Source organism: Dunckerocampus dactyliophorus, chromosome 8 (assembly GCF_027744805.1).
Source record: "Dunckerocampus dactyliophorus isolate RoL2022-P2 chromosome 8, RoL_Ddac_1.1, whole genome shotgun sequence".
NCBI lineage: Eukaryota > Metazoa > Chordata > Actinopteri > Syngnathiformes > Syngnathidae > Dunckerocampus > Dunckerocampus dactyliophorus.
The window spans coordinates 3,432,436-3,454,340 of NC_072826.1; the positions used below are offsets into that span (position 1 = coordinate 3,432,436).

A 21,905-nucleotide genomic window follows, 5' to 3' on the forward strand; every position below is an offset into this window, starting at 1 on the left:
TGGTGACTTTGTGTAACAATGAGTTTATGTTCACCCACAGTGTGTGTTTGTGTGGGTTGTGCGTTTATGTTGACTTACGTTTATCTGTCCCGCTACCCAACATCACTATAAAACATTCCATGCTTCCCTCAATCAATTAAAAGAAGGCTTCTCACAGTGAGGCAGGTCATGAATATATTTATACGCAGATATTGTGTGATATTTCAGCCGTGCCGCAGTGTCTGCTTCGTCACATATGTCGCCTGTGTCAGCTCTCCAAGGACGCCCACACGAGCTACAACAGTGGGCTCGTGTCCTCCAATCAAGTCTCCTGTTTTGGATTTTTCTTGTAAATCCAAGGATAGTCTCGGCGACGACTATTAATTATTGATATATAGCGTCGGGGTGAAGTAAAGTTCAAATGTTTAATATTGTCTTGCTCCATTAATATCAGCGCATATCTCAAGAAGCAGCCAGTTTATTATCCCGCTTAATCTCTGCTGCTGCAGCAGGGATTTTTTTTCTCTTACATCAACATTTATCTGATGGCTATGCTCCTTCTTAACCTCCATGAACACTCCACGCTCTCTCTGGACCTGACCAATCACAAATTTAAAATGGTCAAGCAGAGTTTAATTGAACTGCATTTGGAGAATCGAGGAGATTCTCTCAACCTCAGAAACAGATTCAGTCCCGATCAACACCTTAAGACCATTTGAAAAATTGCAAGAATTTACATTTTGCACTGTTGGACCTTAAGGAAGTTCTAAGTAGAGCTTCCAACTGCAAAAAGAACAAATTGGAGTGAAACAAAACAAAGAAGAAAAATGAGTAAGCAATTTATTTTTATTTATTAAGCGAAATGGGCTGTTCATCAGCTGATCAAAAGTTTAAGACCATAGTGTCAGGCTCAGGGAGCTGTGTTTCTTGGATCCCGAAATGCAGACACAGAGATGAGTCCAAAAGTTCCAGATATATTTGATGTAGAAACAGTGGAGGCATAAAACAGGAACTCAGGGCGACGGTGCAAAAACTAAGGAGGGCACAGCGGGCAAAAAACAAAGACAGCACTGAACAAAAAGGTAGTGGAACTACCGCATGCGCGGGACGGAGATCTGGTGCAGCAGGACGACTGAGCTGGTTGGAGTGGTGAGATGAACTGCAACAGGAGGATAAAGGTAAGTGGTAGCAGGAGAAATACACATGGTCTGGAAGCGCAACCATGCAGAATAATCCAGCGCTGGCTGGCTGCAGGTGAGGAGACTAAAAAGGGTGCTGATTGAAAACAGCTGCAGGGAACCGGTAGCTCCGCCCAGCACAGGAGCCGTCACAATCTGAACAAGTCAACGGAGGAGAAGTGAGCAATGACATACAACATAAACGGAAAGAAGCACAAAACTACAACAGGCGACAAGTTTCACCGAAGAGCGTGACGCATAGCTTAAAAAAAACCCTGAAACGACCCCTAAAATAGAAATAAAATGTTCAAAAAAGGACTCAGGTTCTTGTTAATGAGCTGAAAAATGGGCTTGGGCATTCTTGATGCCAGTGTTTCCAGGAGGCTAGTGGGAATGTTGCTCCAGGTGCTGAAGATGGCTTCACGGAGGGCATTTACTGTCTGGAACGTCCCTTGCCATCCATCTCCAAGTGTTCTCAGTTTGATTTAGATGAGGGGAACACACAGGATGGTCCAAAAGAGTGAGCTTATTCCTCTGGAAGAAGTCCTTTGTGAAGTGCAGCGTCATTACCACACAGACGAGGGCCTTCAGTCATGAGGGATGCCCCCTGCAACATCTACACATAGCCAGCTGCCATTTGACGCCCCTGCACAACCTGAAGCTCAATTGTTCCATTGAAAGATCATGACGGCGCCCCCTCCACTGTGCCGTGTGGTAAACATCTCAGGTCGGATATCGTTGTCATGCCAACAACGTTGGTAACCATCAAGACCGTCAAGGTTACATTTTTTCTTATCAGAGAAAAAAACTCTCTTCCACCTTTCAATGTCCCATGTTTGGTGCTCTCATGCAAATTCCAAATGGGCAATTTTGTTGCCTTGAAGGAGACGAGGCCTTTGAAGAGATTTTCATCTTAGAAGCCTTCTTTGGCAGATGGTGTCTGATGGTTACCGGACTGCACTTGGCACCACTTCTTTCTTTTGTCATCAAGAGATGATGACAGAGTGAGTACCTGACACAAAATGACATTGAATCCACATTTTTACCAACATTTTGGCTTTTAAAGGCCGTGGTCTTAATCTTTTGACAGCCTATTTCACTTTAATGCTTGCTTGCTTAAAACAAATGTTTGTCTCACTCGCATTTCTCCTTTTTGCATGTTGAAGTTCTACTTAGAACCTCCTTAAGATCCAACAATGCAAAATGGAAATTCTTGCCATTTTTCAACTGCTCTTAAGATTTGGATCAGGAGTGTAGCTTCGATAGCTCTGATTGCCTTTCAGGCGGTGAGGGACCAGTTCAGAGTCTGCCGACATAACAACGTGATGAGAACTGACAGTACTTTTCTACAATGATGATAACATGAATGATGAGTTGCTGCTGCTGATGACCCTGACTGTGTGGTCCTCCCTCCTTAGGTCCGGGGTCGCCTGCACAGTGCCAGCACACACACACACGCACACACACACACACACACACACGATTTGCCCAGTTTGTGATGTGCAATGTCAGCATGCACTTCAGCACACTTCCCCCCTGAGATCCAAGTGAAGGCGACAGCTGCTGGGCATTTGCACATCTGACCAGCAGAATCCCTGGTGCTAAGCATGCTTTCAAGGACTCCTCTAGCTGCACTTCCAGTCGGCCTTAAAGTAGTCCACTATACTGTATCCGCTTTATACAGTCTCCCCTTGTGTGTGTGTTCTGTGTTTCCCCGTGCTGTGCTCAGCTCCATACGTGATCAATTCCTGCCGGCTAAGACAGTCAGAAGACGATAATCCCCTTTGGTCTTGGGCGACTGCACACTCTTGAGGTCCCACGGGGAGACCTGGCATTCTCCAAACCTTTTAAACATGAATAATTAAGTGATGTTCTCAGTCCTGCGCCTATACGTCAACGAGAGTGTGTACACATTAAATGTTGATGCTCTTTATGGTCGGACAACACCAGGCCCACTCTGCAAATGTCCATTCATTTTTGTCTGACAGGAACATTAATGACATCATTGCCTTTGGACCTAGCAGGAAGAATCATATATTACCTGTTATGATTGTGTCGCACCGGTGAATGATGTTTGCATCGCTATCATAGGGGTGTCACGGTATTCGTAATCTGATTTTTCAATATGTACCATGCGGTCCATCTTTTGGCTAGCGGCAGTCATGGATTGCAACAGAGCTTGTAAACCCTCTTCCGTCATTAAAATGCCACTGCTTGGGCTTCCCGGAGGGGATAAAACGGAAGCATTGTTTGGTAGAGATGGGGAACGGGGCTACAAACTGAAACTATTAATGCTGCACTTCACTACAATAAGGTGCATTTCCGTTCTTCAAATGCTAACTGTAAAACTTGTCTGCATCGTTGCACAAAAAATTATTATATATTATTTAATATAAAAAAAATGTGCATACAGTGGAACGTGGGTTACCGTCCACCCCGGTTAAAGTAAAAAATTTACAGTAAAATTGTGCCTCGCTTTGCGTACGTTTTCCAGTTAGCATGCAATATGGTGCGGCTCTTGTTTTTTTAATGTATTTATCACAAAACGTCCTGTTAGCATGAGCAAAGTGAAATGGGATGTTCATCAGCCTATTTCACTTTGCATTTTGAAGCTCTCCTTAGAACCTCCTTAAGATCCAACAGTGCAAAATGTACATTCTTGACATTTTTCAACTGCTCTTAAGATTTTGATCAGGAATGTATATGTGATGTCATATAAGTAGTAACCGCCCTTCGATCCTGGACTGAAAATATTGCTCCAGTTATTATTGCCAGTCCCTTAAAAGTCACCTGTGATGCAAAGGTGACTTCTCAGTGACGTTATATGTGTCCCTCGAGCCATGAGCAGCAACCGTGAGAAAAATCAATCATCTCTCTCACTTGTTTGCTCCACTTTTGAGAGAGGTGGCGCTCAAATGCGCGCTTTTCAAGTTGCGGCTTTTCATGGCATCATTAAGGAAAAACCTCCTTTCTCATGGACATGATACGGGCCCGCCCTGTGTATACGCGCACCACTTCACAGAGGACACAAAAAAAAATCAGGTTTCACTACACGTTGTAAAATAAAGCCTGGAGTTCTGCCAATTATCCATCAGGAGGTTGCACACGTGGAAGCTGCACGTTTAATCATTCTGTTTTTCGACAGCTATAAAGCTAAGCTGCCTAATTTATCTGCAGGACGGCTAACCCTAACTCTAACCCTTTTATGGTGCATATGGATGCTGGTTGAGAAACATCAGCATAATCCCTCCATTTAAACAAAGGGCAACACTAAATACAGACGGTAAGATAACCATCATCAGATGCACTGCAGTGCTGCCTCAGTTGCACATACTGTAGGTGTGCCTATTAAATGGACAAGTCAGTGTACAAACTCCACACCAGAGGGAGCGTGCTTGTGCACCTGTGTCATCTTAAGTCACGCAGGCTGACACTTTGTCACTTTAATCAGGTCAACGGGGCCGCGGGTTGTGTCAGGAAGTGAGACAGCGAAGGTGTTTCGGGTTTGCTGCACTCCTGCATGTTCATCTGATTCACAGAGCTGGTCAATAACTCTGCCTCTGCAGTTATGGTAATGATAAAATGGACTATACAACAAATAATGTATTCTTTAAACTGTCTTCTTTACTTGCGTATCTTGCTTGCTGCTGTAAAGAGTGAATTTCCCCACTGTGGGATAAATAAAGTACAAATAAATAATAATAAATAAAAACTTGTAAAAGGGACTTTTTAGCGATGTTTCAACAGGAACATTTGCCCCCGGAGCCTGTTTATGAGCACCGATCATGAGAAAACTGAATCATCTCACCCCATTTATTTGTTCTACTTTTGAAAGAGGTGGTCCTTCCTCGTTCTCGCATCTTTGTAAAAAAAAAAAAAAAAAAAAAAAAAAAAAAAGCAAAAAAAACAGGCTTTGCTGCACATCTTAAAATGAAGCCTGGGGCTCTGCCAACTATCCATCAGTCAGGTACAAATGTGGGAGCTGTTCGTTGGATCATTTTGTTTTTCTTCAGTGAATAGGCTAACCTAGCATGATGTTACAGTTAAAATGTGAGTGTAATATTAGCACTGTAGCTAACATAGCTATGCTAATGCTGCTAATGTTGGTGTTCTCCAGTCCAAATCCTTAATACTATGTTTTCTATGGCATACAGTGGTCAAGTAATGAGTTACAGTAAATTTGTAGAAGTGGATCAAGTGCACAATAGCGCTTCTTGGAGACGCACACACTGTCACAGACAGACGTGGACAAACACAGCTTGTTAACATTCAAGTGTTCCCATTAGGGCTTACAAAAAGCACTTTTAATATGTCTAAATTGTAGCATAAAAGCTTTATTTTGGGCAACACACTTCCAATTGTATTGTGGGACATCTGAGACTTATTTAAAATTGTTAAAAAATAGTGTGATATTAAATACTTGTTGGCTTTAATACAGCTCTTGGGTCTAGCTGGACTGCGTCGCTGTAGTGTACTGTATGTGATGTTTTATTGCCATTTTGGCATAGACTGTCTGCTTTACGACATTATGATCAAATTTATGACAATAAGATCATCTTTTGACAAAAAGTAACATACACGAGGATAGTAGTTTGGTATGAACGTGGTGCCTGTATCAGGATTTTATATTTCCTGCCAAGGGAGGCCAGCCCAGCTCATAAACAGTCTGTCCCATTTGGGTTTTTTATGGCTGCTGCGCTCCATGCAGGTCTCAGCATTCCCTGCTGGCTGGCATCACAGGATCCCTTGCACGGCAGCCATTTTAGGTGTACCACTGCTGCCTCCAGGAAGCTCAGAAAAGCATCCTTAGCCACTCCGTTCAGGACCAGGGACAGCTCTGTACTGCACATGCGTACAGCGAAAGCGAGTGAAGGGGCCATCGCCTGAATCACCACCGCCCCCCCCTAAACACCCTTCCCTTCATATGTGCCCCTCCCCTTTCTCCTTTCCTCTCATCTCACCCCTCTCCCTCCCCCTCGCATCCGCAGCAGGGACTGGCCAATAAAAGAGAGAAAACACGTAAGCATCGACGCTGGCTCGGCGCAGGCGGAGGATGCTCAGTGTGAAGCGGCATCATCTCTCAGCACCGCTCATATCTTCCAAGCCACCGAGTGGTACTTGGGCCTCTCCCCTGTCCGGACCGCGGCTCTCATTCATCCTGCAGCCACACCACTAGCGACACACCACCCGGAGGTGAGGAGGTTGGGGGGGGGGACCTAATAGTAGAAGGTCAGGATCCTGTAGTAGGAAGGTCATCGCCTCAAGAGCAAGATGTTGGATCCGTCGTCCAGCGAGGAGGAGTCTGACGGGATAGTGGAGGAGGAGACCAAGGAGGTTATGGCCCCCCAAGCCGGATCCCGCATCTCCCCGAGCAGGACCAGCGAGAGCTCCGGCGGACTGGCGCCTAGCAGCGGCCGCAGCAGCGCCCGCCCGACCAGCCCGAGCCCGTCGGCCGCCAGCGAGGAGAAGGACGACCTGGAGAAGCTGCAGAGAGAGGAAGAGGAGCGCAAGAAGAAGCTGCAGCTTTATGTGTTTGTCATGCGATGCATCGCCTATCCGTTCAATGCCAAGCAGCCGACAGACATGGCGAGGCGGCAGCAGAAGGTAAGCACCCCCCCCACCTGCTCTTCGTCTTCCTCTTCCTCCATCGTTAATAAGCACATGCTGATGAGACGCCTCCTTTCACAAGGCAGATGTTGTCATTGATGACCTACATAAGCTACAGTACGGATGTGGGGGGAGCTGGAGGGAGGAGGGGGTGGGGCTATCGGGTATATAGCAGCAGGGAATTCAACACACCTCCAGTTTGTTTTTGGTGCAAAAAAAACCACACACACACACACAAAGCATGAGTGGGAGCACATTGAAGTAGAGCTCCTATAGTGCCAAAGAAGGACACATGGTGGTGCAGAGCTGCACGCACAAAGCTCCCAAGTGAGATCAATTGTGTGCAAGGGCGTGCAAGAGGTGGTGGGTGGCCTTTGGATATGGGAGAGCCTTGCCTTTATCAGCAGTACAATGAATGAAGCCCTCCTCCCCATTCATTTGGCCTCCCAAGGTGACTTTTAGGCTCAGACCTCTGGAGGAAGGTGCCTTCATTAGCATCCTCCTCTTCAGATGGAGAGCGACTGCAAATCCGTGTCATTACAAAATGTGAATATTCACTTTCATACAAATGTTCAACATAAAAACTCTCGATTTGTTTGAATGACCTGATATGGGGTGCGCAGCCTGGTTTGAGACTGCACGAGTCAAAGTCAACACAGTGTTGAAATAATTCAAATCAACAATACATGCATCACATGACAGGAGGAGACAAGAGTATCCTCTCACATTGCACACTTGCATCTAACTTGCCGTCTTGCTCGAGACACAGCTAAGCAACATACTGTACGGTCTGCATTTTCTGCTGACTCATGCGCAAGTGCATGTGGGAGGCATAAAGCACCACGTTTCCACTTATTTGTTTTGTTTGTAGTGCCATTTGGCGGGGGTTACCGACAGTCTAATGCATGCTTAGTAATGCACTTTTATAAATCTGGCAGCCACGAAGGCCTTTGTGCTGGCGGGACAAACAATCCAAAAGGAAGTAAATCCGGAGCAGGATGTCTGTCTAGAAAATTTAGTTTTGTCCACATTTCAGCAAATAGATTCCCTTTTGGAAAGTCATCACCCCCTTCGGCAAAAATGAATGGCATAAAGCGCGTTTATGAGATACTTGTAGTGTGAAAGAGACCCTTAACAATTACAGAGCGTTAACGTCTATTTGGTGTCATTTCAATGGAATTGTATTGCAATATTTGCCAACCTCAAATATAGTCTTAAACCAGCACTTCACAATTATTTTCTGTCATGCCCTCCCTAGGCCCCCACCCGATTTTAAATACTATTGAGAAACTGATACCTATTTATTTATCTGTACTGTACAGACTGAACTCGAACCTGAAACCAGGAGAATGCAACATATTGGAGAGCTGTGAGGCCTACAAGCGTACTCAAGAGTCAAAGTGTAAATTGAATACAATCAATTTGTACATGTTGGCAGGTCTGCACTAACATTGAAAATGCTCCTTGCCTCTCAGGAAAGAGCGCCCCACTATTTGAGGAACACTGTCTTAAATGGTCATTTATTAAGCACATTTCCTATATTAGCTACTATGGATTAGTCACAGAAACGTGATGAAGCTATTTTTTATGAAAAAATAAAAAAAAGACGACTCAAAGCCAAAGGAAAACATATGGAGCGGCTCCATGGTAATCCATTATTAGAGGCTCTGGCACACAGGCGGCGGCAGCCAGTGATGGACTATCACAGCGAAACAGGCGGGGGTTCAAAGTACGTCAGCCCCACTGCTGCGTCTTCGACGTGCCGCTGTAACCTTGTGAAAGGGCGACACAAAAACGCTTCCTTTTGAAAGACGATGCAGATATTGAGCGTCGAACTCTTTCTGCTGTTCATATTTTATGCGGGGATACATGTTTGCATGCGAGGCTTAATTGTCTGGGGACACACTTAAACTAATTTACACTAAAGGATATGTTGGGAGGAAATTTTAGAGGATGTTGATGGATATAGATTGTGTCCACATGCTTTCATTCCCGCTCCTTTTTTCTTCATTATCATCCACAGGCCCCGTAGAATTGGACAATATGGCTCATATAATGAAAACAAATATTGCTCATTACTGGACATGAGATGCCTCGTAATAAGTGTTTGTGCCTTGCAGGCTTTACATTACATTTGAATGCAACATGATGAATATTGGGCTAGCTGTAGCCCCATGTATACAATCCCGGCTATACTTTACCACACCAGACGCTTTGTTCAAATTTGATTTGAGAATCCATTCAATCAACCACAAGAGGAGAATGGATGACAGCGATGGGCCTGCTTTGGTTGAAAACTTCAAGGTCTCAGTAGCAATATGCATTACCTGTATTGTAGTATTGAGCAAGCGTGTACGCAGACTGGACACATCGTTAGGTAACAGTAATAGTTACACCGGCGCAACCAAATGATAACAGTAATGTCAATTTCCCACTGTTGTCTGACCTCGAAAACCACATAACCAAATGAAGTGGTCATTAGAAAGAATTATTCTACCTCGCCCTACATATGCTTGCGTGCAACATTTCTTTCGTACAGCTACACAACCAAGTGATAACTGTCATGTAAATTTGCCACTATTGTCAGACCTCGAAAACCATATAACCACATAATGGTCATTAGAAAGAATTCTTGTACCTCACACCACGTATGCTTCCATGCAACATTTCTTTTGTACACCTACACAACAAAGTGATTACTGTAATGTCAATTTCCCACTATTTGTCCGACCTCGAAAACCACATAACCACACAAAGGTCTTTAGAAAGAAAGACATTTCTGTCTAATCTTGCAAAAGTAGATCCACAAAGATAATCCCATGGTGTTTTCTGTTTTATTCCAGTTTATTGCAGTAATAACAATTGCCATTACACTCACCAATATGAGATGTGGATGTGAAAGTCTGCTTTTACAAAGATAATGACTGCAGTCTGCAGGGTAGAACTGCACCGCAACACACTGACAGGTGTTTCTAGGACTGCATGTTGCATCTTTTCCGTAACTCAGTGTTAATACAAAGCAAGCATTGCTATCTTTAGCTGAGCAAACGTGGTAAATTATATTGGAAAAACCTGGTGACTTGTTTCGCCTTTAATCCACAACCTCAGGTGAGGTGTCTTTGCCGGTTAGCCTCTGTACTGCCCAGGTGATGGAGGTCACATGGTTTGTATGTGACGCTCATTGAAGCGATGACAGCACACGTGTGAACTGATGTTGAAGGTGTCGTGGAGGAGATGGCAGGTCATTTATGGTGACAGAGACCACATCACCTTGTTGACTGATAGCATTTTCTTCTCAAGTGGGCCTCCATTGCCTTCTGACTTCTCTTTGCTTTGTCTTGTTGAATGACAAGTTGAATACTGGGCAAGGAGCCCACAGTGAACCAGTGGTCCCAACCTCAATCGTATCAGTACATTGTTTCAGATGGCTACTCATATACATACACATTTTTTGCTAACTTCCCTAACCAACCTATTTCTTGTTGTATATTATTAAAGAGGAGGTTATTTGCTTTGTGTTGTACCCTTGTGGATTTTAGGAATACAGTTGTCCCTCATTAATTGGTTCCAGGTGAATATCGGCAAAGTAAGATTCCTTATTTATAAAATAGCATATTTTCATAGCTAGAGCATAGAAAACCTGTTCACGACCTTCTAAATACATTTTTTAACATTATTAGAGCCCTCTAAACATAAAATAACATCCCTATTGTCACCTTTACGCTCATATTACCCAATATAGTAAACATAGTAAGAGAAAATCAGAGATGAATAAGACATAATCACATACACACTCACAGACACACATCAGTGTTGCCAGGTCCACTTATTATAAGCGACTTTGGCCTTGAATTTTTCTGTAAAGTGGCTTGCAAATTTGCAAGTTCTCTGTTATTTTGGGCTTGTTTTCAGAGAGATAGTCACTTGTTTCTCTCGCGAGACCTGGCAACACTGACAAACATGCGCTTAGCCAACGGTTTGTTTTATTCAAAGCACTTACTATACGCTTATATAGTAATAATACTTATGCACTTGTGCATTATAATTACATACAAACACAGTTCTTACACACAACCACAAACCTGTGAAAACACTGCAACTTGCTCGACGATGATGGTTCTATGTTAGATACGCGTAGTCAGGCCTTTGCCTTTAAATGTATAATATGTCTTCTGAATACCTCATATTTGTATTTTAGTTCATTTAGCCACTTTCATGCTTGAAAATGCTTCATTTAGGCCAAAACGTGTACTGTACAATTTGCTTAAATATGCTTATTTTTGACTAATAATAGGCCGTAGTCAACCACAAGACGGTTATGATCATTTAATGAACGTATTTGGGAAAAATGTGATAGAGTGAAGCTGCGAAAGTCGGCGCACAAAGTGGCCAGGGACGACTGTAGAGGGTTTGTGAGTTCTTTGCATTATTATGCATCATGTATATTTCAATGTACAGTACGAATAGCTAAGAAATAAACTATTTTGGGGGGGTTCACAATTGTTTGTGTCTGCATACAGCCTCTCCAGAGGGAGGCTCTGTGATGTGAATGTGAAGTGCTACTTGGATAAAGGTTGCCCCACTGGTGCTGAGCATGGACCCAAATAAATAAATAAACAGGTCTGTCTTTCGATACATCAGATAAAGCGATGAGACACACAAATAAAATCCAGGGCCAGAAGTTTGCGCTCTTAAGTGTGTTGCAGACATAATTGATGCATCTTTGTCGAGGCATTTGTTCACTTTATCTGATAGCATATATTAATCAAGGTAGGCACGGCATTTAAGCTAATGGATGAAATACAAGTAATATAGTGAAAGACTGGATCTATAATTGAGGTGGAGGAAATAAAATGTCATACCGCCTGAATGAGGCAAATTTAATGCAATTATCCACGAGTGTGAGTGAAATTATGATAGAATATTAATTGCCTGAAAGTGTAGTGTGTTCCTAGAATTGCAGCATGTTCTCGTGAGGGTTATGAATTACGTAGGGGAATTGTTAACTATCGTCATAACAGGATTATTTCTCAAACAATGCCTGGATCTATGTGAGCTCTGTGCTTCCTGACGCATCAAGCATGGCGGCCACTCACTGAAAATGCAATATTTTGGCATAACAATGCTGTCATTTCACATTTATTAATAAATATAGTGACTTTTTTTCCAAGTAAAATAGTACTAAAAGACATTTGTACTAGAAGCTGTAAAATATGGCAAAATGGACAGTTTTCTGGGGAAAATAAGCTTTAAAACTCTGCTCAACATGGTTGAGCAGTCATCATGGGTGCATCCCATGGGACCTCAGCATACCTCAAGAGCCCAATCTGTACTGACGAGGAAACAAGAACAAGCATTTGAACAACTACGAATAGACAACCAAATTATCTGTAACGCAGGCCCGGGGGCCATTTGCGGCTCGCAGCTGTGATTTTATCGGCCCGCACAGTCTCAAAATGTAATTTAACAAAGAAACTTAAAAAAAAAACAACAAAAGCAGAAAAAATGGGAAAATCAATCAATAGTCAAAATATTAAGAGAAGAGTTGTAATCTAGCAAGGAAAAAAAGCCATAATTTCACAAGAATAAATTAATAGTATAAGGAAAAATGTCATTTTAGTAGCATGAAGTTAGGTTGGGGAAAACATGAGAAAAGTGCAGTTTTCCTTTAAGTTTGCTAGCTGTAACAATAGCCACAGAACGACTGACTCGTGTCTTGTTAGTCGAAAGAGTATTTCAGTGACATGGCAGCCGGAGATGATGCAACCTTGAGAGAGAAGTTGACCGTGGCAGAGATGAGCCAGAATTGTGAAGATTGTTTGCTGGAGAGCGTTTTATCGTTTTTTTACGCTTGAGCGACAATGAAGTTTCCTTAAAAAAAAAAAAAGATGCCTGAGGAATATTTGCAATGGGAGTTACTACACATGGTTAATTCATGCTGACACCAATTTACCCAATTTGCCAATACAGGAGGTCCTTGGTCTACGTCAGGTGTGTCCAAACGTTCTCCACCATGGGCCGTATACCGAAAAGTCAAAGGATGCAGGGGCCACTTTAATATTTGTAAATGTTTTCTTTGAATTCTATATTTTCTAAAAAGGTTCAACATACAGTATTATGAAAGACAAAGCTTTGTGTTATTTAACATTGTCAACATTCAAGCCGTTTCTCTTTACATAGTGCCTTTCGCTTTATTTTTCCCATTTTTGCAGTGGCGCCCAGACCACCTTTTGGGCACCCCTGGACTAAATGAAAAATGAAGAAACGTGTTTGCAACAAACTGTGCATTAGCTTGTAACTTTAAGCATCCATCCCTGACTGTTTATGAAAGTACAAGTCCTTCAATGATTTGCATTTTACATTAAAACGTGGACACGTGTTGCTTCTGTTCCTCAAAGCGTGCAACTTGTCGATGTTGTGTGCTGCCAGTGTCACTGCTACTACTACTACTACTACTACTACTACTACTACTACTACTCCAACAAAATGTTAGCTCAATTACCTCCAAAGATGACTTTCCAAGTTATTTTGCTGATAGGTGGCCACTTCAGGAAATGAGGAGTCCACTGGGGAAATACTTCCCCACACAAATGTGACAGCATTTCATTCACAATATGTCAATTTCCGTGAGATGCCACGTTTAACAGGAGATTCCGTTAACGTCACAATCATCGGGTCCTAGGCATAGCACTAGCTTCCAAACTTGTACCCAAGTTATACCCAAATCAGCACCTAAGTCACTCACACTGTACACAGAACATATGCAGGACATAGAAAATACATTCATAAAAAGATTAAATGCAATCATTAAACAAAACAGTAATAAAAATTTACTACTAATAAAATAAATAAAATAAAATAAAATAACAATTTGAGACCACTACGCTGCTTAGTTATCACTGTCTGTTTCACAGGCTGTTCAAAGATACCATCTTTGTCCGTGATTATGGTGTTTAAGAGTCTTGGACCGGCCTTGCAGGCAATGTTGATCAACATTTAAGAATCAGAATCAGAATCAGAATCAGAATCAGAACAGGATGACTGGGTGATACAAGGGGGAGAGGAAAGGGAAGAACAAGTGTGGGACTGGCAAAAAACCCTGGCAACATGGGCACAAATAAGCACGCTTTACAACATAAGAACCCAAAGACTTGCACCAGGGGAGGGGGAAAGGGTGGAGGTGTTCCAGCGCAGGCCGGCATCCAGCCACAGCAATTGCAGCCATATTTCGGCATGTGCTGCGGACCCTGCCTGTTCGCACTGGGGGGACAAAGCGGCGAAGGTGTGGGATGGGGGAGAGGGTGTGTGTAGCATGTGCATGTGTGTGAGTGTCCTTGGCTGCGTGTGTGTGTAGGCCTGGGGAAGTCGCTCCAGTCGCGCACAATCTTGCCTCAGTCCGCAGGGTGGGTTTACTCCGCATCGCGATAAATTCCACTTTACTTTTCTTTGACATCAGAAGAGACTCTTTTGCACATGGGAGACGGGAAAAAAGCTACCTATAAAGAACAAATGTCCTTCCTCGGTGTAGCGACGACGTATTCTTCCGCCACGCGCACCTAACTACTTCTCTTTGTCTTTCTGTGCAGCATTAACAATTCATGGGAATGTGTCATAACCACAAAACGCTGTAACACAAGGACCGCCTGTATTTTTTACGGGGGAAATGGTTTTGAAAGGCAATCCACCGATACGTGCGGGTTTACTCCTCCTCCTAAAGAAAAGAGCAAGATTCCATTTGAAGATGCAGACGGAGCCCAGAGAGGTAAAAGTGACTCACGTTGTGTATGAAACAGTCACATGAGAGTGCGGCACTAAAGGGGAGCTCATGTAGAATGATTTGCATTATTAGGTAAGCGCTTTAAATAGAGTTGTGCCTTGGAAAAGGACATCCTTTGACAATAAAAGAGGCTTTTCAGTCAGGGTCAAAGTAGGTTTCGCATGATTTCGTATCATTCGTGGCAAAGATTGTTCATCTATGCTTGGGATGGATGGATGTGGATTGAGGAAGAGTGACAGCTTAAAAGCAGCACAAAATAGGCCCTCACCTCCAGTGTGTGTAGGCGTAAATCAACACGGGTTAGAAATAACCTCTGAGTGCAAGTATTTATTGTCTAAATACATACTTTCCTGTTGGTTTTGCTACCAACCACCAGGATTAGCCACGTGTTTATTATTCAGATGATAAAGCAGCAGGAGCTGATGAAGTGAACAACACACCAGGCAACTGTTGTCAGGAGAAACGCAGCAATCGAAATGAAAATGTCACCCTGAGGAGTTTTTGCAGGACAATTTAGGATTTGAGCTTTCTCTTTTTATCCCTCACACGCCGCCTGAGTGCATCTGTGCTTGAGCGCCGCATCTCACATTCTGACGTCCGCCCTGCACCAGTTGATTTCTATTTCCGTTGTGCATGTGTTAATTAAACCTTTGTGTCCCAGCTGAGCAGACGTGCTCCCGTCTGCCATCCAAAAGCTGCAATTTAATTTGTGTAGGCCAGTGTTAAACGTCCAATACAATGTTTTATTTTCCAACCCAACCTTGACACGCCTGATGAGTAGAAGAGAGTATAAAACATTGTTTCATGATGGAGAAAATCCATAAAGCTTAAAAGGAGCTTAGGGTTAGTTAGTGTTAGCTCCCGTTTGGCCATCCAGACTGATTCATCTGCATGGCCCCTGTCAATCTTCCTCTATAAATTGCTATACAAAATGTAATCCCGTGTTCTCAGTCTATAGTAATTGTCGTATAGGACATGGAAGAGTGTAGGGATGAGCTCAGGCTGTCACCTCATGCCAACATCTGGCATGAAGTGGGTTGTATAAATATAAAAGCATTTAACGGGGAAAATAGGTCGCTCTTGCAATAGTGATTCGATACATTATTTCATTAAAGTTCACATATGGCACTTGTTCTGTTGCCTCGAACCACCTACACGTTAAAAGACCGAATGGAAGATGGTATTTTCTCCATGTTTCTCAACCATGTTATGGAAATCTTATATTTTACCATTAGGCCAATTGATTTGAACAAATATAGTATTTCCGGTCATATACATTAATGGCAGACTGAACATGTTGTTCCTGGAGCTGCTCCTTCTCTGATGCCTAGCAGAGGACTCGAAAAACCCGGGCACCTGCGAAAATACACTCACTAGACTCGCTCCAAAACGGCAGCAAGTGAATCGTGAACCTGACGTGGGCTCACGGGCTTAGTAAGCCGTGTTGGTGAGCGGGTAGGCGGACTTGTTGAGCATGTGCGAGTTTCTCCGGTGACGCAGACGCTGCATTGAGTACTAAATCATGAGTCTACGTTACCGCCATATTGGATGTGGCAATAAAGAACGAGGAATCATGTTCTGCATAGAATTGCCCCGACTGGTTTACGGTCCAAACAAGATCTTACGCGATTACCCTTCACAGGTAAGGCTGAAATAATACTTTTGATTGTATTTGGCCATGATAAGATCATTTTACAAACAGAATTAGATGACTCTGTGGCATAATGCTGCGCAGCCTCTAAACACTTTGTAGAAAGGTGCTTTATTAAGTTTGTTCCATTTTCTTGCATCTTTTTAAGGGGCAGATCTGCCACATTCAAATGTCTCGCTGCAACGAGCCAACCATCTCAATGAGGTGTTTGCTTAATGCGTATAAATGTCTATGGGAGCGTCCCTGTGGCCGTGCTTTTTTTCTCTCGCTGCGACACTCGACCCGAGTGAACCAAGTTCTGGATTTAATTTAGTAAGTGATGCGTAAAAACTTGAGTCAGTAAAAGGAATCGAGTTTACCATCACGAGAAGGTTGGTAAATTAGGAATCTGCTTGCTTGAAAAAAAATGCAAACGGATGAAATTGCATCTGAAAATGAGATGTTTGGGTGTAAAATCAATGTGTGATCACGAGCAGCTTCCATGAATGAATGGCCGTCATTCTTTCTCGAAATGATCTTTTCTATCAGTCTGAAATAATGAACACTTGTCTTATTCATGTGGCCGTGCAATAACGAACATGTGTGCCTTTTTTCTCCAGTTGGACACGTTTTGTCGTGTCGTGTTTTCCTTCTTATAAGATGTCAACTCAACATAAGATGTTTTCTACCTCGTGATGCAAAGGGCAGTTATCATGAGCGGCGAAATGTTCCCTTGAGCCATTTCTACGCTGTTATGTTGCATGAAACATTGCTTTAGTGGGAAATAACCCAGCCGTGACAGGAGCTGTGGAGATTTTTTTCCCCCCACATTAAAAGGCAGAAGATAGAGCTGTCCGAGCTGTGCAGGGATCATTACTGCATGGACAGTCCTCTGCTCTTTGGCCGAGGCCAGGAGAAGGCAAAGAGGCGCCTGGGGCACCATCAGGCGTCCTGTCAGGTGCAAACTCTGGCTCTGAGTTTTTTCTTTCCTGTGTTGTCAACAAGTGACAACACCCAGCTGAATGACTGTCAGTCTAGCTTTAGCGGGGTACACACATGAAGCGTTAACAGGTCTGAACAGATGTTTCATATGTGACAAATTGAAATGGTTTTTCTTATAGTGTATTACCCCTGGCCCTCAAGAAGAAAAACCTGTTGTTGCCACACGTCATGCTACAGGGTCATCTTCGAGAGGTATCAGGGACTTTACTTATTTTGGTGTAAAGGGGGAAATCAGACTCAAAATAGGCCAGATTATTTTTCGGCGGACAAACTCAGATTGCTTATACATACAGTCGTCCCTCGCCACATTGTGGTTCGAATTTCGCTGCATCACTCAATCACAGTTTTTCAAAAATATATGAATTAATAAATCATGCTGTTTTGTGGTTGAATTATGGCCTGTTATTAGTAAAAACATGCATATTTAAGGAAATGTTAATGATTTGTTGCCTAAATTAAGTGTTTTGAAGCATAAAAAGGCCAAATTAACTAAATAAAAATACAACATTCTCAAGACACATTCAAAGACGTTAATGAAATATAGTATGTTACACTGGTCACTAGGTGTCAGTAGTGTTACTCTAATGTTCCATGAGACACACTTGACTGATCAGACTTGACAGGCATTTACTGCAGGTGCGAATGATCTCACAACAGGCACAATAAACCTTAATAAAAATCCCTAATAAAAACACGGGGTACTTTTGTGGCCATTACCCACGCAAACTCTGAACCCCCTAGGCCCGCCTCTCTTTCAAGAGCAATAAATCCGCTAAAATTAATAATAGCTCCAATAACCGATAATACCGATACTGTGCAGTTGAGCAACTCAAGCTCTCCTTTTTTCTCCTGCCTGTGACGTTCACAGCCTGTCGTAACTTCTCCTGAGCTCACTTGTAAACAAACATTTACTTTAAGAGCAAGGACGTTGTACCAAATGCTCCGCGATGAGGGGACAAACCCCATCGATGACACAAAAAAACCTTATCAGCCACCTGAAACGGCAGTGGCGCTGCGTGTGAAAAGTGCAAAAGGTTTGCCAGAGGCCTCCGTGCCATCACACCGCCTGCTCGGAGCGTGTGCCCGAATACAGTGCGCCTTGTTGGGCCACGCCAGGTGGCTGGTCTCGCTCTATACTCCGGTTCTCCTGACCTCCGTGGCATCACACTGGCTGCTCGGAGCATGTGCCAGAATATGGTGCACTTTGCTGGGTCACAGCAGGTGGCTCCCTCCACTCTATACTCTGGTTCTCCTGATAGTAGTGATGTGGTAGTAGTAATGTCATGATATTTGATTAGGACACATCAACAGTTGGTCACATCCTAATGTGTTAAGTCTTCATTACCTTCAGGTGTGCACAAACTACAGCTAAATCTAAATAATGTAGATATAAAAAAGGTATATAAAGGTTATCGGTATCAAATTGGTCTTGAGAAGTAGAAAGTTATTGCTATTGGGTTTGAAAAAAAAGATATTGTGCATCTTTCCATCTGTCAAATTCTCTTTATTGCTTCTTTTTGCTAATGAATCGGTGGTTTTGACTGCTGTCTTTTGCCGCGACCTTTTCCAAGAGGCCCCGCTGATCATGGAAGTTCACATGTCCATGCCATTCATGTCGTAGTTGTGTCAGGGCTCATTTTCAGTAACTGCATGAGTGAGGAGCGGGCCGAATCACAATGGGTGCTGTGAGGGAGTGGGTGGTGGTGCGATAACGGATGTCTGTAACGAGAAAGGGCTTAAGCTGGCGGTGAACACCGTGTTCCCCCGTGCGCATCAGAAGCGTCACGACTAGTAGTATGACCGCACTGTGTACGGAGCGCGTCTGCAGTGCACACACCTGGCTGTTTGCTGACCCCGACAAGCGCTGTTTACTCACACAATGCTGCATTTGTGTGTTTTGGTGCAAACGCACATGAACACGTCTGCTCTGGGGTGAATAGCCTAAGCACCTGTCTTTGTGTTTTTGTGGTTTTTATGATCACAGTGGCTTTCACGGTGCTCGGCTTTTTTTTGGTGTTTGACTTTGTGCAGCTGTCATGTACTTGTGCTGTTTGCGCAAATGTGACATGAAATGTGCTTTGTGTTGTTGAAAAGCAAGAAAGGCAGCTGGTTTGTGGCCAAACATTTCTGTGCGCATTAATAAATGTTATCCTAACTGACTTCCCGTCTTTAGGCTGATATACACTCAGTGCCACTTCATCAAGTACACATGCACCATCCACTGAGATCCAATACAAGAGCGGCGCTGAATCACAAATTCTGCCAAATTCATACCCACTGCAAATAGGCATGGGCCGGAATGAGATAACCTTGGGCAAAAATATCCCGATTTGATGGTTTCACGGTATAATAATTACATCTCTAAAATGTGTCATTATGAAATATCTTTATTGAAAAGAGAAAAAAGTCAATATAATATAATACAGTATAATATAATATATGATATAGTATATAACACGATGAAATTGGAACATATGTATTTTAAATAAATAGCAAAAAATACCTGTATTCTTTCTAAATAACTAATAATTAAAATAAAATGACGTCTTTCCCTGCAACTCAAGTCACAACACAAAAAATATTTTCTTAGTAAACAAAAAGCAAAGCAACATGCAAAGAAATGCAATCAAGTGGCTCAAGAAGGTCACAACAAAAAGCATCTAAAAAAACAAACTTGTAATGTTAAGTTATTATTTCATCGTGGCAGTGCAGTGATTTGGGGGCCCAAGACAAACCCGGTCTTTGGGGCCCTCCACATCCTCCTTTTTTTATTCTATTAAAAAAAATGACTAAATGTGACAATGTAATTTAGGCCACTTTTCTCCTGCTTTTGAAATCTGTTACAGTTACCTAGCAGTTTAAGTTGCTAGTTACATAGTCAGGTTTCAGGTATATCCCCCCCCCAAAAAGGATGTGAAATATTAATGTGTATCGTCTTCTAACAAGTGTGAAGATGAGAACATTCGCTTATTTCCTGAAATAGATAAAGTCCTTAAAATCCTCCTGGGGGATTATTATTACCTAACAAGTGAATCATCTCAATGCTTTTACTGTAATTGATGAGAACAATAAGTGACATTTAATAGTTTACCGCTTTAATACTCACATCTTTGTGATGAAAAGCATCACTCTCAGCTTCATCTACTGCATTCTCCTCGGCTGACACTGACAAACGGTGCTGCTGTCCTCATGTGTACGTTTGTTGTGACTGAAAAAGGTTGACACCTTCGGCAGTTTTGATTAAAAAAAAAACTGTTTGTTTTCTACTCGCCTTCTCCTCTCCTCTGTGCCACTGGGGTAACGCCATGCCAAGAAGTTTGTTTCGCTCCTGTCTTCTGGAATAGAAAAGTCCATTACATGAGAAGGGACGTTTATGAAAGATTACGTTGCTGGATGTAGTTTGAAGCATGTGAATTAAGACTAAAACAGTAATACACTAGGAGGAGAGGTGATGAGGAGGAGATATTGAAAAAAAGGACAAATGGTTGTCGTCGGTAGACTCTTCTAAAAGAGGTAGTGTTCTGTGGGTGGTGTAGAATTAAGCAGGCTTATTAACTCTTCATAAACTTTAATCACACGCTCTGTCCGGGTTGTATCATCCAGCTAAAACCTAGCTTTCCTAGCTTTACCGGAAGCTTTCTCTGCCCAGCGTCTGTTGGTCTCATTAGCTCTAAGGCTGCCTCTTGGTCCCATTAGCAGTGTCACAGTGCCCTCTACTGGTCAAGCATGTACAGTAGCAGTATACATACTGATTCCTAAGCACTACAAGGCAAAATAAAATAAAATATAAACCAGTCGGCTTGTGTTCGTATCGGCGAGTGTTCGCTAGTCGGGTGTTCGTAAGTTGGGGACCTAGTGTATGTACTTTATATTGAAGAGAAACATCAATAATCTCCTTTTTATGGGACATTTGGGGGCGCCTGGAAATCTCGGGCCCCCAAGCAATTGCCTGTGTTTGCCTAATGGTAAGTTCGCCCCTGGTCCAGTGGAGAATAAAAGCTTTATACCACTTATCCTCCACTCCTGTCTCTTTCTCAATTACATCTCCACATTTGGTGACCCTCCACGTGAGTAATATGTCGACTGACAACAGCGTGGCCGTACCAGCTAACGAGGCAGCTAACGGCTTTTGGCAACACATCGAAGCCTGGTTCTGACTGCGAGGAATAACACAGGATGTGACAACGTATTTCCACGTAGTGGCCGCGCTGGACCTCCACTTTCTCTCGTATCGTAAAAAACTTTCTGATGCACAATTTTGCTGCTTTTGAAACTTTTTCATATACCGGGAAAACGGTAACCGGCCCATTCCTAACTGCGAACTCCAACAACAATAATAAATACAGGTTTCATTTGTATTTTCTTTGCAAAGACAGATGCTTTCCCTCACGAAACACTCCTGATCTCATTACATTGTGCCAGCATACCAAATGTTGTGGCTGGTGAGCGCACATCATAACTTTGAGATCTCACTGTAATTATTAAGTTTTATCTTCACCGTATTTATGGAGCTTTCAATGGTTTTAGAGCCGCTTGCTTGGGTGTATATTTTTTGTGTTTGTTTTCTATGAAGATTTATTGCCCTATTTCTCACCCTTTGGTGCTGCTATATCCTGCAGACCCTTCATTCATTTTACACTTTCATTAAATTGCTCCGCTACAGTTTGCACCTGCACAAGTAAATGATACTCACTTGATGTACTGCACATCCGTATTGTAGCTCTTTAATTTT

The 21,905-nt window shown here is 42.8% G+C and overlaps 1 protein-coding gene across 10 annotated transcripts in view; it reads left to right on the forward strand.

The window, feature by feature from the left end:
• The first annotated feature begins 6,143 nt into the window (after positions 1–6,143).
• The window catches only part of cadpsb (Ca2+-dependent activator protein for secretion b), a 92,424-nt gene continuing 76,662 nt past the window's right edge, over positions 6,144–21,905 (forward strand). For 4 of the 10 annotated variants that reach the window (XM_054783779.1, XM_054783780.1, XM_054783784.1 and 1 more), the window contains exon 1: positions 6,148–6,761. In XM_054783779.1, the coding sequence (XP_054639754.1) occupies positions 6,429–6,761 (333 nt within the window). In that variant the 5' untranslated portion in view covers positions 6,148–6,428. Of the gene's footprint in view, positions 6,762–21,905 lie in introns of all 10 variants that reach the window. The other 6 variants (XM_054783778.1, XM_054783777.1, XM_054783786.1 and 3 more) reach the window with 3 other exon arrangements.